This window comes from Rana temporaria, chromosome 1, assembly GCF_905171775.1.
Source record: "Rana temporaria chromosome 1, aRanTem1.1, whole genome shotgun sequence".
Classification (NCBI taxonomy): Eukaryota; Metazoa; Chordata; class Amphibia; order Anura; family Ranidae; genus Rana; species Rana temporaria.
The window spans coordinates 434,085,395-434,103,798 of record NC_053489.1 but is presented as its reverse complement, the minus strand read 5'-3'; the positions used below and the strand labels follow the sequence as shown (position 1 = coordinate 434,103,798).

Sequence of the window (18,404 nt, the reverse complement as noted above, 5' to 3'; positions counted from 1 at the left end):
GAAAACTCTGTATTATGGACTAAATTTTCAGAAAAACTGGTGATTTTACTTTTTACTGCCATTTAATCATTTTACTGTTGCTATTCATCTTTTGTCTTAGTTTGCTCATGTATCGGGGGGCATTGCTAGATCTACTTTTCCTCATCGCAGTCAAGAAGTAGGTGCACATTTTCTTACTAAAAGCACTGTTCCTATTGTCTATAAGTAAATGGGATCAATAGTGATCCATGTTAAAAATTACCCACAAGCACTAACTAGGGCTGACACTTAAAAGTAAATGTAACATTGTCCCACGACAATTATGTCCAGTGATGCTCACACTGGTTCAATTTGTTGCACATACTATATATAGCTATTAGGGTTTTCCCGATACCGATACTAGTATCAGTATCGGTACCGATACTGAGCATTTCCCTGAGTACTTGTACTCGGGGAAATGCTCCGATGCTTCACTCGATTCCTGGGCAGTCAGAGATGATCGTTGCGGCGGGGGGAGTTACAAGCACCGATCTCCCTGTATAGATTTCTATAAAGCCTGACAGCTTCTCCCTGGACACCCCTTTTCAGCTGCTTTAGTGAAATTTATACAGCGGTGATTGGTGCTTGTTACTCCCCCCCAAAGCCGCACCGATCACCACTGACTGTCCCTGTATCCCCCTCCGTGCTGCTCTCCCCCTCCGGGAGTTACATGTCCCCCTCCGCGCTCCATGTCCCCCCCGTGCTGCGTGTCCCCCTCCATGCTGCTCTCCCCCTCCGGGAGTTACATGTCCCCCTCAATGTACTCCTCCACCCCCTCGATCTGTCAGGATAGAGAGCGGAGGTAGGAGCCGCAAAACCCGGCTCCTACCTTTTCCGAATGAACAGAGTCAGTGATCTCTCACTCTGTCCATTCATATAACTGAAACATCGTAACCTGTGTTTACGATGCTTCAGTTTATGAATGGAGAGGAGCCTCCTGTCAGAGAAAGGGACTGGGGAATCTGTTTCCTTAGTCCCTTTCTCTGTCTCAAAGGGGCGATGTCAGGGGTATGTTAAGACCCCTGAAATCTCACCAAAGCCCCCCAACAGGCCTAAAAAAAAAGAAAAAAATTGCAATAAATAAAAAAAATGAATTGTAAAAAATAATAAAAATTTAAATAAAAACACACTGACCCAAATCCCCCCCCCTAAAAAAGAAGAAACAAAAATACTGAGACATGTGCCACTGTCACATGACATTAAAAAAAGTATTGGTAATCGGTATCGGCGAGTAACTTAAAAAAAGTATCAGTACTTACGCGGTCTTAAAAAAGTGGTATCGGGACAACCCTAATAGCTATGCATACTCAAAGCTACCTCTACAAAGACTGATTGATTATCCTGCAGTTGAAATATCTAGGGTACAACTATGTTTCCCTCCATGTGATCCCAAACTTTCGCTTATGCACCAGTTTCACATCTTACAAACTAGGCTAAAGTCTAAATGGCAAAATGTATCAAAGATGCAATTGGTCAAGCACTATTTATTGTAGAAATGCACACAGCAGACAGTGGGCGTTTGACTGCAGATGCTCATACTATGTATTGCTTGTATCCTTATTATCTCAATAACTGAGTGATTCTTAAATTTATTTAGCCAAAGGTTTACTTGACTTTATAAATTACCAGGATTTTTATAAGAGATCTTAGGAGTTAATATTTTCCCTTTTTAGGAAGTCAATCAGAAATCCCAAAACACATGACTTTAATATTAGATACATCAGTGCCACATCACCAAATTTCTCTTTTCAGTTCTAGCAAACCCAAAATATTAGGTCTGCAAAGATGTGTAAATGCAGCAAAGGTACATATTAGAATAGTGACTTGGCATCTAGCGTCACATATATGCAGATCATGTTGTGGATGTGTTGACTTCTCTACATGAAGCAATGACTACTAAACTACGGTGATCATAAACTACAATGCTAGCTTATGACGGTGAGACAAGAAATGGAGATGGGATGTAAACAGGAAGGAGGGCAGCAGCAGAGACTGGCCACTAGATTACCATTATCAGGGTTGGTAAACATCCTACTTGCGCTGGAGACGGTTTTCCCTATGTCAGCCAAGGAGCGCAGGTTCGATTTCTTGGTCTGGTGTCGGTGTTTCCTGAGCAGTGTGTAGGTCACTTTGTCCTTTAATTCTGGCTTCAGCAGACCTGTCTCAATCTGGTTATCAAGGATTTTCTCTGTTAAGAAAATGAATAAAGTCAAACATAGATGCTTTCTGCAATATATGTATTCATGTATTAATAATCAATGACCACTAATTGCTTTTTAGTGGATTATTTATAGGAATATGTGCAAAACCTACATTATAAAGAGAACTCTACTCAAAGAAAAGCACTTGGTGTTACCAGGACAGAAATTAAAACATGATAAGGGATCTATCCCATTCATGCTCTATCCAAAACCAAACCATTACTTTTTAGAAGAAAATGATTCTTAAATTAAACTTTTCCAAAAAAAGATTTAGCTTTACATTCACTTTAAGCTGCTTGTTTGATACTCACCAACTACCTGTGGGAGTGAATTGGCCTCTAGGTCAAGTAATATTGTCCCTTTTTCAATACACGTCCTCAGTTCAAACAAGCTGTGCAAGGACAGTGTGGCAACATGGGGCTTGCTCCATCTCTCTCCACCCTGCTCCACCTTCTCTTCAAACTTTATCCATCTGAAATGTAAAAACATTGTGCTGTGAGTTGCTGTTCACAGACTACAAATGCAAAAGAAAAAAAAATTGGAATCTTAGAATTATTGAGATGCCAACACTAAATATACAATATATGAGGGAACAAAGAGGTGTATAATTAGGACACAGACACAAGCAGTAAGAGCATTCACAGACAGTTCATTATGCAGCTAGAAGGTGATTTTTTATTACAGTATCACATAGAAAAGATGGCAACATATGCTTTGGATGCTGTGACCAGGAACAGGAAGCTGTGTTGATTCTTGGGCGGATAGGGACAAGCTAGCTGTAGAAATACATGGACATAGAGGAATCAATCAGCCATGATACCACAAACTGTAAAACACCCTTTAGTTTCATTGGGTTTAAGCCTAAAGCCTCGTACACACGACCGGTTTTCCCGGCAGGAAAACTGCCAGGAGAGCTTTTGGCCGGGAAAACCAGACGTGTGTATGCTTCCTCACAGTTTTCCTCGCAGGGAAACAGTGGGAATCCCGACGGGAAAATAGAGAACCTGCTCTCTATTTTCCCGTCGGGATTCCCGGCGTTTTTTTTTTTTTTCGATAGATCTACTACTTTCCTATGGGAACCCGGTTTTCCTGCCGGGTTCTTGGCTTTCCCCTTGGTTTCTTTCCCCTTGGTTTTCTTGGCTGACTTTTTACCGCCGAGAAAAACCGAGCGTGTGTACAGGGCTTTAGGGTAAGCCTAAACATGAGGTTAATTGTGTTTTAGACAAACTGATCCAGAGAAGGGAGGTGTTGAACAAAAAAATGTTGCTATACTGTTTAAGAGCATGGGCATGAACAACACTTTTTTTTTAATTGTTAGTTCAGGAGACCCTACACACAACACCACCTGTGTTGGGTTAACAGCTTTTTAATAAATGTTAACCTATGGGACTTAAAGGCATTAATTTCAGAACTAAAATGGGTCCAGTAATGGCTAGTTCTCCTGTGTTAACAAACAAAATAGCTTCATGAGGAGCTTGCTTTACTGTACATGGTTATCCATTTATGGGTCATAGTATGCAACTGACATTTGCCATGTGTAAATAATTATTCAGTTTATTTAACTTTATCTTTAACTAATATTAAACTTGCTTACATTTAGGCCCCTTTCACACGGGCGGATAGAATGGTGCTTTTAGCTGCAGATTTTCTAGTTTTCTACCGCAGCTAAAAGCACACAATGCTTCCCTATGGCCACATTCACACACAGCGTTTAGCTGCGATTTCATTACATGCGGTTTGATGCGAATAGAAAAAATTGAATTGAATGCATCCAGGTGCGATGTAGTGCAGCTATATGCACTTAACCGCAGGTAATCGCAGTCTTTTTTGTCAACTGTGGATAGCAGCGTGAGAAAAAAAAAACAACAGGAAGCACATCATAATAAAAAAAATAAAAAGGGTTGCTATGGGAATGACTATCACAGCTAAACGCGGCTGCATGTAACCGCACGTAAACGCATGTAATCGCAATGTACAAATGCAGCTAATCGCAGTGCCTGGAGCCTTGAATTTCACAAAACATTTTACATGCTTTTAACTGCAGCAAAACAGCTGTCCGTGTGAAAGGGGCCTTAGGCCAGTTCTATTTGTTCATGCCTACTTTGAACCAACCCAATGGTTCTAGAAGCGGCACAATAATACCAAAGATAGACGGGTGACTGCCAGAGATCTGTTTGTCAGCAAGTGAAATTTAGATAAAGTGATGAAGTAAACTATTCTGAAGAATTTTGATACATTCTGCTGTTTAATAATTATTCTTGTACAGGTGGAGTCAAAATTAGGATGAGGAAAACATGCCTAGCTAGTTGGAGATTTGTGCAAAGGTCAAACTAAAACTCGTTATACAGTAACAATATAATGTCAAATAAACTTATAACTGGCATTCTTTATGAGACAGGGGCACTTTTATAAGCACAAAAGCTGCACGATTTGCAATAAAAAGTGGAACTGTAAATTTCTTCAGGTCAGGTTTCCACTGTCTCTGTAAAAAAACTGCACTTTTCATCCAGCTAAAACCAGAGTGTACACTGCCTGCAATACCATAATGATGATGACCTTTTTGTAATAAAATATATAACTTTTTAATCAGGTTTCCTCTCATTATGTGCCCATCAAGTCCACCAGTTTTTTTAGTTTTCTCAATCCTTAACTTGGTACATTCAGCCTGCCCATACATACCCAACAGCTAATTTTCAAAACAGAGTTTTATCCTGCCAGTTAAGCTTTTGGATTGGTTACACATATTTTGGTATTATACATCTATTAATCCTTTTGCTGCTGTAGCCATTTTTGTTCTTGCACACGTTTAAAACAATTTTTTAGGCCTAAAACTTTATTTAAAATTCCTAAGCAATATGTATTTTCATTTAAAAAAAAAAATAGATTTAAGTTAATTACATTGCAAACAAATGAAATATATCACCCAATGTTTTGGTAAAATATAAAAGAAGAGATGAGGTTGTGCCGACTAATTCAAAATCGTATTCATCAAGTAAACCGACCATTCATTTTGTTGTGTTTAAAATGGGGTTTATGTACTAAAGGAATTTCCACAGAGCTCAATAAATATTATGAATCCACGACCATGTCATTTAAAACCCAAAATTGTATTTGCCCTTGAGTTGGGCTTTAACAAATCATGGGCTAGCAAAAATCCTGTTTAACCACCTCAATACTGGGCATTTTCACCACCTTCCTGCCCATGCCATTTTCAGCTTTCAGCGCTGTCATGCAACACTTTACCCAAATTAAATTTTAATAATTTTTTCCCCACAAATAGAGCTTTCTTTTGGTGGTATTTGTTCTTCTCTGCGTTTTTATTTTTATTTTTTTCGCTTTAAACAAAAGAAGAGCGACAATTTTGAAAAAAAAAAAGCAATATTTTTTACTTTTTGCTATAATAAATATCACCAAAAATATATAAAAATAAATATTTTTCCTCAGTTTTGGCCGATACATATTCTTCTACATATTTTTGGTATAAAAAAAAACGCAATAACCGTATATTGATTGGTTTGCGCAAAAGTTATAGTGGCTACAAAATAGGGGATATATTTATCGCATTTTTTTTTATTATTATTCTTTTTACTAGTAATGGCGCCGATCAGTGATTTTTATCGTGACTGCGATATTGCGGTGGACACACTGGACACTTTTGACACTATTTTGGGACCATTCACATTTATACAGCAAACAGTGCTATAAATATGCACTGATTACTGTGTAAATGTGACTGGCAGGGAAGGGGTTAACCAATAGGGGGCGATCAAGGGGTTAAATGTGTATCCTAGTGAGTGATTCTAACTGTAGGGGGAGGGGACTGACTGGGGCAGGTGACCGATTTGTGTCCCTATGTACAAGGGACACAGCATCGATCTCCTCTCCCTGACAGGACGTGGATCTCTGTGTTTACACACAGAGATCCATGGTCCTGCTCAGTTACTGGGCAATCGCAGGTGCCCGGTGGACATCGCGGCCGCCGGGCACGTGCATTGAGTTCCCAGTAACGCGCCCCCTAGTGTCTCGGCAAGGCGAGCATGCTATGTCAGCACCCGAAACCAATCCGTCCATCTGATCCGGGTGCAGGCGCCAGCATCCTTACTAAGGGAAATACCAAGTGAAGCCTTGCAGCTTCACAGCCAATTTCCTACTGCCCATGCGCGAGTCGCATAGCACTTTCTGAATGTCCTGTTGCCTTCTGGGACACACACAGGTCTAAGAAGGCGACAGGGGGAAGGAGGAGGGCACCGCAGAAGTGACGTACCTTGCCGTGGCTCCGTAGGACGAAAGTCCCAAATAAAATTTACGTAAAAAGTAAAACTAAAAGAAATTGTACAAAGAGTGACCAGCATTAGGATACTTATAAACAATGCTTGCCAGGCTTATCAGCATGTTCTTAGCCAAAAGAAAAGCTTTAGGATATTAAAATGCTATCTTGTGTCACTTTGTGTCATTCTTTTTGCACATATGTATTTACAGATGATGATTGGCTTATCATACACAACACATTTCCAGTACCTACGGGTAAACCTTATTATAGGCTTACCTGTAGGTAAAAGTGGTGTAACTAGGTTTACAACCACTTTAAGTTTATAATTTGCTCTATCTTTGGGCCACCTAGAGAGTCGAAAGGTTGACCCTGGATTGTCATATGCACATGTTTATGTTCTGGTCAGTTTACTGTGTCTCCATTAATATGTGCCAGGGCTCTGGCTATTGTTGTGCTTGCTCTGTTAAAACTTTTCAATAAAAATGATTGAAAGTAAAAATAAATGTAATTATTTTTAATTAATATGTAAAGATGATTTTCAGGTATGGCTATTTTTGGAGCAATGTAAACATTCATGTACAATACCTGGTCAATACCCATGGAAGCTGGAAATCACTGTAGTAGGCACTGCTTCTACTGTACTTGCCACTGATGTCCAGATTCCATGCCTAGTGGCTGCCCTACTGCTTAGTGAAAACAAGAGGTTGCATTCTCTCAGTGAATCCAAAGAGCAGTCTGTCTGGACAAGTTGGAAAGTGTGACGTCAATACCACATCTCCACCTTGTACTTGTGGTTTTGTCACGTGCTCCTCCATACCAGGAAGTACTGGGTACTTCCTTTTGGCTTCCAGTGCTGAATAAATTGGTAAGGGAGTGCAGGTAAGGTAAGTATATGTCAGAAAGGGGAATAAAAGTAAACTTGGTGCTTTGCCCTGAATGGGAAAAGCACAGGTTTGCTTTAAATGTAACCTTTCTCTCAAAGACGATTAGTAAAATGTGAGGAATTAATGGGTATAAAAGAGAATCAGAGAAACTATTTTGAAATTGTTTTTCCACATTACAATGCTGTGTTTGCCTAAGTCAACCAAAAAAAATCTAAACTGACAACAAAAAGTCTTATATAACCAGAACCAAATCTGCTTACCACTGTCCTTTATTTTACTCCCTTCTCTCCATAAGGCCCCTTTCACATTGAGGCGTTTTTCATGCGGTACAGCGCTAAAAATAGCGCTGCTATACCGCATGAAAAAACCTGCCCTGTAGTGTTCAATGTGAAAGCCCGAAGGCTTTCACACTGAAGCGGTGCGCTAGCAGGAGCGCTCCAAAAGTCCTGCTAGCCGCATCTTTACTGCGGTATAGGAGCGGTGTGTTCACCGCTCCTATACCGCGCCTTCCTATTGAAATCAATGGGAAAGCGCGGTAATACCGCCCGCAACCCTTTTTCGGCCGCTAGCGGGGGTTAAAACCTCACCGCTAGCGCCCGAATATCGCGGTAAATACGACGGTATAGCCGCGCTACAAATAGCGCGGCTATACCGTCACCGCGGCTCCACGCCTCAATGTGAAAGAGGTCTTACCTAAAGGCATCCAACTCCACTGTTGTTCAGGATGTGTTTCACCAGCAACCCTCCCCTCCCACCACCACCATCCTCGGTAGAAAATGGTGGTGCAAAATCATCTGACTGCCAACAAACATATTGAGCCTTTTGCTTCATCACTTCATACATTTAGACCCATTATTCTGTTGGATGTTTGGCAGGCGCAATGGTAGCCAAGCAATCCTCTATAGCTGCAGCATGAACAAGCTCAAAATGTTGCTATCTATTGGAAATGTTGACTAAAATTTTGCATAGCCAACCCAGAGCTTGCTGTGAGAAATGTGATAGTTGTGCCACTACTTACCACACTTCAGACTAACAGGACTTGTAACATGAGTAATACCATTCTACAGAAGGAGCCCTCTATTTACATCATAAGATTTAATGCAAAGCTCTAAGGCTCCATGCACACTGGGCTTACAAAAACACCACACATAGAGCATTTTTTGTACAAAGTAGGGATAAGGAAAGTTTTAATTTTTTTATGCCAGTAAACTCCAATCAGAAACGTGAACCAGAAGTGGAGCCTTAGGTACACATCTTCAATATGAGCTATAATCAATTTTATGACTGCTTCCCTTAAAGTGTAACATTAGTCTATTAGTCATTAGTCAATTAAGTCCTGATAGATCACTTCAGGCTAGCTCCTTTTGCAGGTATAACTATGTAAAACATTAAAAATAAGTGCCAATACTGTTTAAGATTCAGTAAGGCACTGTCTCATCCTGCTCTGCACATGCTCAGTTGCTCTCTGCTCTTGGCACTATGCCTAAAATCAGAGCTGAGAGAGGCTGATCTGCTGACAGCTTTAAGATTTATTGTTGCTGAAGGGGGAAAAAATCAGCAGGAATGACACAGACTGTCCAGAAAAAACACAGATTAGGGAAAAACAGAAAAGGTGACAGGACAAACTCTGCTGCCAAGGAGATACAAAAGAGTTAAACTTAGAAGGCTAGTGTCTTATCTTCCCAATATTCTGTCCTCCCCCCCCCCCCATTAGCAGCCTGTGAACTTCAGCACTGAAGTTTCTGTCAGCCTTCAGCCCCTTTCAGACAGTTGGACTCTGGCAGAGGATCCGCCTGCTCATCAGGGAACCCATCCACTGATCCCCACTAAGCAGGCAGATGACAGGACCTTATCTGCTCTGCTGATGCAGAGTGGACATGGCCATAGCCTGCTTTTCTCTATGGTCGGTCGAATGTATCTGATTCAATCCGCCAGACAGATGTGGAACGGATCCCCCATCAGTCTGTTTTTAGTGGATGGGATCAGATGTCTGTGGGTGTCAACTGACACATGTCCATTGACATCCACCACTCCATAGAGGGCAATGGATGGTCCAAGTGGGTCCGCCTAAAAAACTGACAGGTGGATCCAATTAGTCCGCCCCTGTGAAAGGGGACTTCCTGACTAGCTAGTCATACAATCAAGCCTGGAACAGACAGTGAAGTTGAATCTGTACTGTGACATCTGATGGGAGTTGATTAGCCTGGTTACATGCCCCAACCAAATTGCAACGTTGTAAGTGCAATTTATTTAAAGCGAAGCTCCACCCAAAAGGGGAAGTTCTGGTTTAAGTAGTCCTTCCCTCTCCTTCTGCCATATTTGGTATGTAATTTTTTGGGGGATGGAGAAGGTAACTAGTTTTGACAAGTTCTCCTCTCCCCTCCCTCCCTGCAGTCTACTGGGACATAGGTCCCAGAAGACTGTCGGACCATTTAGGAGGTGCAGCACATAACTGGGTGCCCACAGTTTAGATGCCGTTTTATCTGCGCTCTCTTTAGTTATACTTACAGCTAAATACGCGTTAAGCTTGCAAATAAGTATTGTACTGTGCTTCATAACTTTTCTGTTATTAGGCACAGATCAAAACTTCCAGACCAGCACTTAGGGGTGATGGATGGAAACAACTAAAGCTCTAAGCACACTTTTGAAACGTTTGTGTATGAAACCCTAAAAGACGATGTAGTAAACACTAACTGAATTTAGGTAGAGAAAGGGTAACCGCTCAGAGAGAACCAGATGATCAAATTCCTATAATCCGAACCTAGGGTGCAGGCAATGCAATCAGGATGCAGGTTTGATACAAGAAAGGGCTAGGACAGCCGTACTCCAAAAAACTTCTCCTTTTATTAAAAATGGATCACAAAATACATGCCACGGCCAAAGACAGAACAAAAAAAGCAGACGCGTTTCGCACTGTATCTCAGTGCTTATTCATAGCTCACTACATTTAGTCTTTTTGTAATAAAAAACACTGTGTGACATAAACAATTGTCACTTTCTACTAAAATATGTATTCAATCTCAGTGTTGCTGATTTCCTGTGGCCTGTGTGCACTTCAGTGATGGCTGATTGGCATTACTCAGAGCGGGTTTCCTGATGGTGACAACAGTGGAATATGCCTGCATAATGCACATGCCTGCATAAAATGTTCACTTGTAGTCTCCATCAAAAACCAGTGAGACAGGATAACAGAGAAAGGGTACAACTGACATTATCACCCTATAAAAAAGTGTCTGAACAGGGACCTTCATGACACGATCACTAGGTATATTTAAAAAATGCAGCATAAATAAATACAAGAAACATGATGTTTGAAAATAGATTAACATGTTAAACGTAATACAATATTTTAGTGACCATATTTACATATACGTAAGCCTGACTCCATATCCTGCATTGGCAAGAGCTAACAAGTAAGAAACAGCTGCATGCAAGATGAATAAATGGCTCTATATTTAGGCCATGCTTCTATATATTCCCTACATTCTGGACATATGGTTATCACAAGTCACAAAGAATAATTATCCTAACCCTAACCAGTTTTAAATGAACATATATATATTTTGTGGTTCTCATTTTGGTCAAGTAATATATTAATAATTTTAGTTTTTAAATCTAAGACTCTATGTTATTTCAGTGTGTATAAAGAATGGAAAAGGATGTGACCAATAAATCCTCCTTTCCTTACAGGGCAGCTGTCTGTGAACCATCCCTGCATACTGACTGGGCAAGCTCTGCTATGTTTAACAAGCAATCCACGGGTGACAATAATGTTACATAATTCTGATTTAAGACCAGAATATGTCTGGATATAACAGAAAAAGTTAATGTAATTGCAGCAGTCCTAATAATAATCTTCTTCTGCTACTTAAAATTGCAGTTGGGTGGGTGGTTTAATATGGGAAAAATGTTGCTGTGAGTTCTCAATTTTTTCAGTTACATTTAAAGAAAAGCTGTAATGACAGATATATTAGGGCACTTCCTGATTTCTTGCCTAAATGAGAATGACACAGGGACCCTCCTTCTGCCTCATTGGATGTTCACTTTACTTCACACATCCCAAGAGGCAGTTTTACTGATTGGCGCATGGGTGCCACAGCATTCCATATTTCAGCGTTCCATGTGTAGATATGGCGCTGCTCTCTGCCAGGTATTTGGCAAGTGGCAGAGACTAGCAGCATATCTACAAGGTATCTAAAAGCTACCAGATACCAGAAAGCAGTAGTGTGTGTGCATGTTTGGGAATCCTCTCGTGTGCCAGGTTCCAGAGATCTTGCAGGAACCTGCAGCCCCTTAATGTAGATGTTGGATATTTGAACATGGTGGAGCTAAATAGGAGTAGCAGGACAAGAATGTCAAGGGAGTGAAGCCCCCCTTTAATTACATTTTCACATCATTTTTCATTGTGCCATCTCCTTCCATCCTACCGGCTTTTTCAGTTTTTTTTGTCTGTCATAAGATACCGTTTTGTTACAGACAGAGCCCCCATGTATAGGGACAAAAAGACTGCTAGAATCGCCTAAGCCTGACAGTTATATATGATGCAAAACAATGCCGTTTGCAGTAATCCCAAAAGAGAAGCAGTGAATGCAGGAAAGTATTTAATTTAAATCTGCCCAATTAACAGGAGAATCAAAGATAACAGGAAAAGGATATACAAGGCTATAAAAAAATGGAAGAATATGGCATATTGGAAATTAGGAATAACTAAAATGGCTGCTGAAGGATGGAGAAGGGCAGGCACTTGGTACAGGACCCAGAAGATTGCAGTGATCACTGTAGTAACATTGGCTGCTAAAGTGATTGTCAGCTTCCCCAGCGGTCCTTTCAGCATGAGGTATACATGCCTACATTTCTCCAAGCCGGACTAACATAACTTTACAATGAAGATCACAACCTAGACTTTAGCTTTAAGTCTGCCACATGACAAATCAAAAAGAATAATTTGTATCTAAATATGTATTTAAAAATATAATTATATATAAATAAATAAATATATATATATATATATATATATATATATATATATATATATATATATATATATATATATATATATATATATATATATATATATATAATGGTAGGCAGAATTACTAATAAATATGAAGCAACTTATACATATCTTGCACGCATGTCGATAATATGCACGTGCTTTAATGCTTTACTGTAATGTAAAGTCTAAACTGTACAGTGCTTACTATAGACGAAATGCCTTTTGTCCTCAGCATTCTGCATGATGTGAAGGGTTTGGAATGTGATTAGCAATCAAATAACTTGCCTTTGCACTTGGTGTAGTACAGGGGTCTGAAGGGCAATGAGACCACATTTGGCTGCCAAGGCATTAACAAATAATTCCCAGATGGAATTACAAACCATGGTAGTTTGCCTTGGATAGCAGCTGCCCGATGACCCAACCAGTGTATGAAATCAAAATGACATATTACCATGTGCACAGACACTGCTGGCTGCAAGTTGATGTAGTGGCTGCACATGTCACTCTCACTTCACCCAGTAATAGCCATGAGACCTAAAGAGGATCACTTATTTGGATGTTTCAAATGGCAAATTATGTTGATAGTGAAAAATAGAGCAACAAGACATAAATCAAGTATACCACAAGTTCCATTAACACCATAAAGACCACCAGTGAATTTCTGGAACTTTGGGTATTTCTGTTTTAGATGTGTACTATAATTCTAGTCCTCTTGATCAACATTTTTGAGAAGAATCACACTGTCATTTCAGGCTAGAAAATATAAGGAATCTACTTTCCTACATGGTTTTCCTTTTTTTTTTTCAAACGTCTGGAGATAAAAGATGGGACAGAGGCAAGTGGTGTGAAGTATTGTGTAAGATTGTGCAGTGTCTAAATTCATACTCTTTGTGGATTGTGACAAATGTGTCACATACTGCTTTTGAACCATAACACTGTTGTGCGTGCAACTGGGACATGGGCACTTTGATGCCATGATGTTATAAATTGGAAACTGTTTTGCCCATCCGTCCTATTAATGTTTACATAAAGATTATTGGGGGAAAAAATCAAAGGAAGAAATACAAATGCTTCTACTTTTAGACACTTTGACCATGAAGGCATTTTTCATCTCTCTCTTACACTTCAAATGGTAACAACGTACGAGGAAAAATAAATGATGAAGGGACTCTAATATTAGATTGTAATGGCCATTATGAAATGTACTAGACCATTTACTGTACATCTCAAATAAATCATTGCTTCAGTTTAAGTACATCAGAAAATGCAATAAAGTAAATCTAAAAGACTGAACAACACTTCAGTATGAAGGTATCAGTTTAGCTCAGATTATACGGATCTATGGATATATAAAGTAATTACTTCTCACCTGGCTGTCTCCTTCCATTCCATTTCTTGGCCATCCACAGACAGTAGCTCATCAAGCTCAGTGAATAGCTGAGGGGGTGCTGGGCCTTCATCCTCTTCACCCAGAATAAAACGAATGCGTTCTGCAGCCGGGGAGACTGTAGAAGTAAAAATACTTCGATTAAGAGCCTGGTTGACAATAACTGAATTACGGCTTGGAGCCCGCTGTTTGCTCCTACTAGCATTCAGCGTGTTCTCCAGACTTTCTTGATCAGAAGACATAATCCCTGTTGATAGTCAACTAGACCTGATGGTGTATCTGCTGGAGTTGTCTCTGTGGCTCTAAACTCTTTAACAAGTCTCCTGAGTAGGCAGTACTGTTAGAATACAGTATTTTCAGAGAATTTTACCACCCTAATAAGCAAAGGTAGGCAAACTTTAATATTTATATGGCAGGGAACCAGTTTAAACCAAACCAGCTTGGGCAACAGTACTGGATAGGAGCATCCATCTACAGATTCCCCACCCTCCCATGTAAAACATGCCATAGTCATTGGTTTGAAGGTTTAGGGACTTATTACCAACAAGGCAATGTTTAACACGAGACAGTCTGCATTTTACACGAAGACTAGGACAGAATACATTATGTTAAGCATCAATGCACCTGAAAAACAGCTTGAGGTCAATTTCAGCAGCAGCGGACATTTGTTTGGCCAATATGTTTAAAAGACTATCCTTTCTTAAAAAATTAAAACATTCTACTGCTGGTAAAAGCTATATCATTTTAACAATTTCAGAAATTGTCTGCAGACATTTTATGTGTATTCAGAAATGCCAGTATATTATTAGTACACCAAACTTGCTACACATTCCTTCTTAGATGGGTTATAACAGACATATAACAAGGCTCAGAACATTCATTATACAGTATATTACAATGCATGAGCATGCAGCAATGTGTTAATTCTACAGAACACATATTCATAATGTTAATAGTTGGAGACAATATAGCAACATCATAAAACTGCTTATTCAATTAAGATCTTTATGCTTTCAGAAACTCTGAGAGGAATTTATCAAAACTGGAGCAGCAAAAAGCTGGAGAAACTGTGCATGGCAACCAATCAGCTTCTATCTTTCATTTCCAAAGCATACCTGAACAAGCTGATGATAGAAGCTGATTGGTTGCTTTTCACAACTGCTCCAGATTATGTCTGCTCCATTGTGGTATAAAATGGTTTTGTTAAATCTGGCAAGATATCTCAAGATCTTTTAAAACATGTTTATAATGTAATTATTTTTATTATACTTTCCCTACTAATATTTCAGATTTCTGATATAAAATCTGCAGGGACTGGCTGAGATTCAATCCGTGTATGATTGTACCCAAGTGGATTCATTGACCGACTTGGGTAGAACCAGCATGTCAGATTTCTATAATGCGATTATTGCCAGAGGCTCTAGTCGCAACCAATAATCCCCCCCCCCCTTCCTGCCGGGAGAAAACTATAGCTCGACGGGAAGGGATTCTGGAAAGAAAACCATTCAATTCCCCCATCAACACAGTACTGATCTAGAAATCAATCGGTTTTCTTTCCAGCACCTCGTGATTGCTGGAAAGAAAATCACATCATTTATGGCCTGCCTCAAGCTCTATTTACACTTGTACTACTCCAAAGTTGCGCCGACTTTGGTGCAACTTGGATACGATTTTGGCTTTGACCAGTGATAAAGGACAACTGTTGCACACAAGTTGCATTGTATAACATTCAGGCATGACTTTCATGCAACATCTGAGGGTTAATATTGAAGTATATGGCCCTCAAGTTGCATGAAAGTTAGACCAAAGTAGTGCATGAACTTCTTTGAAGTTGCTGCAACTTTAAGTCACGCATATATGTATAGTTATCATTAGAAAACATGGGGAACGATTAGTCATGCAACGTTAATGTCCAAAGTTGCATGACAAGTCGCACAAGTGTAAATGGAGCCCAAGGTACCTTTATATTGAGATCTTTATACTTGAGTTTCAAGGTCTTCAAACCTATTGTGATCAATAAAGGAAGATGCACTGTCCCTGCTGCATTTTTCACCTATTAGTGTAATATCACTTGAAATATCATCATTATGAGCTATTAAGATACAAAAGAGCATATTTTACAGTAAAGAAACATAAATGTATCTAGATGGAGTCTGTTTCAAGTCATTTGTTACTTACACGTCTTAAGTTTGCAGGGCTAAAATATAGCCAAATCCTGGCAGCTTCTTTCTTTTAAATTATAGTTCTGGATTTTTTCAGATATATATATGACAGAGGTATTTAGTATTTAAACCTTTAAAATTTAAGTGAAGTCTTCAGAACAGATCAAAACTTAAAACTCAACCTTTGGTAAACATTCTTCTTATATTTGCTACATGTGAGGTTTGGTTTCACTGGTTTATTATACCTGATGTGACCAATCAAATGCCCTTGAAATGAAGCTTGTCATTTGAGTTTTCTTTTTGACAGCTATAAAGATGTATTTATGACTACGGTGATCATATTTTTTTAAGATTTATAAGATGCCACAAAACATTTAACTGCTTCAGTGTGAATTTAAACATTGCAACTCTGTATGTTGCCCAGCTTTACAGGACACCTAACAACGTTCCACAGTTTAATAGCATTATATGATATTGAACAATACAGACAGACAGAGAGACAATGGGGGTTATTTACTAAAGGCAAATCCACTTTGCACTACAAGTGCACTGCAAGTGCACCTGAAAGTGCAGTCGCTGTAGATCCGAGGGGGACATGCAAGGAAAATAAAAAACAGAATTTTAGCTTGCACATGATTGGATGATAACATCAGCAGAGCTTCCCCTCATTTCAGATCTACCCCTTAGATTTAGAGCGACTGCACTTCCAAGTGCAATTGCAGTGCAAAGTGGAGTTGTCTTTCGTAAATAACCCCCAATGAGTTGATAGATCTAGCCAAATTCTAAGTTGATCCTTGGGAAGATGTTAGGATCATATGTTGGCTTCTTATTTGTAAAGGGTACTTTGGCAGTGAGATCAATCGATTTTTCATGCATATTTTTAAGGATGCAAAAGGGGTATAGAGACTAAGCCTGCTGCATCATTAAGAGTATCTATGGATTGAAAGGTGAGGGCATATGCTGGGAAATCTGATTTAACGATAATGTTCCCAAAAATTATTCTATCTGTCAGTACAAATTACAACTTGAGGAGACCCTGTCAAATTCCAAGTAAAAGCACAAAAGAGTATTTCAATGCTAACTTGCAGTGCTTTTCTTTTCCTTAACTTATTTTATTAATTCACTTGCAATATGCCTCCTTCTTGCACTTCATAACCCTCTTTTCTGAAAATGTTTAATTACTCTCTGAGCTTACCCACCATCTCTAACCAGCCCCTCACCCCTTAACATGAACTTTAACATGAGTCACTTGAGAGACAGCTCTGAATATGCCGGGGCTGCTGACATCACATCCAAGATGGAAGCCCCCAGAAGCAGTCTCAGGGCTTTTGGGTGTCAACACAAGAGAGGATTTTACAGGTAAATAACATACATTATATATGTTATATATGCATGTAATCTAATAGGAAGATTTTTGCTAAAATAATGGTCTGACAAAGGCGTTAAATAACCAAGGTATTTTAAAGGTAACCCTAGATCTTGTAGTAACAGTATACATAGTTACATATAGTAGGTGAGGTTGATAAAAGACACAAGTCCATCAAGTCCAACCTATACCTTAGGGCTCCAAAACTAAAAAAAAAAAGTTGAAATACTAATTTTTGAATTTTGCACACAGATAAACCAAGTGCCATGTGTGGAGCTCCTGTCTTTAAAGATCTAGTTGACAAGCAGTTGGAAGCTATCTTGTTCTTACTGGTGAGATCTGGCCTTCGTCCCATCTTAGCTTTGACCTTGCTTTGCCAAACCCAGGCTGATCGGTCCAAGTCTCTAAAAAGCGATCTTGTAACTACTGCTGTGGATCCCTTGATCCTACCATTTGGAGCAAATGGTTGATCCTTAAAGCTACAGTTCTGATGGGCTACTGAAGGTTTCCCATCTCATTTTCTGCATGGGTCTCTGTCAGTACACATGTGTAGGACACTTTGGTTAAAGTGTTGGGCTGTGGAATCCACATCTAAAAAGCACCTGATCTGCATGGCCTTTGACGGACAACATACCCTAAATACCATTATCAAGAATGCTTCTGGTGGCAGTTGCACCAAGCAGAAAAAAATGAGGGCTCAGACTGGGAAGATGCATCCTCCGCTGCCAGATAAGAAAAGTCTGTGTCACCATTCCTGCAACATTGATGCCCTGAGCCTTCCAAGCTTTTCTCTGAATTTACCTGCAAGGCCTGGAGCTTTGTTCACCAAACCCTCAAACAAACCTTGTCCTAGATGAAGGTGAGCCCCAACTTTACAAGGTGGGGGATATGTGTTAATCTTTGTCTCAATGTGGGTGGTAGTTTACTAGGGCTAGATGCTGGAATTTCTCTTCCCTGTCTCCTTCTCAATTTCTTACCTACAACCTTGCTGTGTCACTGCACAGATTAGCAGATCTTAATCAAGCCCTTTTGGGTCCCTAGTTCTTGTGACAGAACAGTGTCAGGGGTTTTACTTCAACAAACCTCTTCACTGTGCTGTTCTCTAGTGGCATCACCATTG

At 39.6% G+C, this 18,404-nt stretch overlaps 1 protein-coding gene across 3 annotated transcripts in view; it reads right to left on the bottom strand.

Annotated features, from left to right (window-relative positions):
• Nucleotides 1-18,404, bottom strand: part of SLC4A4 (solute carrier family 4 member 4) — a 316,339-nt gene that overhangs the window by 85,551 nt on the left and 212,384 nt on the right. For all 3 annotated transcript variants that reach the window (XM_040326059.1, XM_040326074.1, XM_040326066.1), the window contains exons 4-6: nucleotides 13,739-13,874; nucleotides 2,531-2,691; nucleotides 2,027-2,206 (exon numbers count right to left, since the gene is read on the bottom strand). In XM_040326059.1, the coding sequence (XP_040181993.1) occupies nucleotides 2,027-2,206; nucleotides 2,531-2,691; nucleotides 13,739-13,874 (477 nt within the window). The remainder of the gene's footprint in view (nucleotides 1-2,026; nucleotides 2,207-2,530; nucleotides 2,692-13,738; nucleotides 13,875-18,404) is intronic.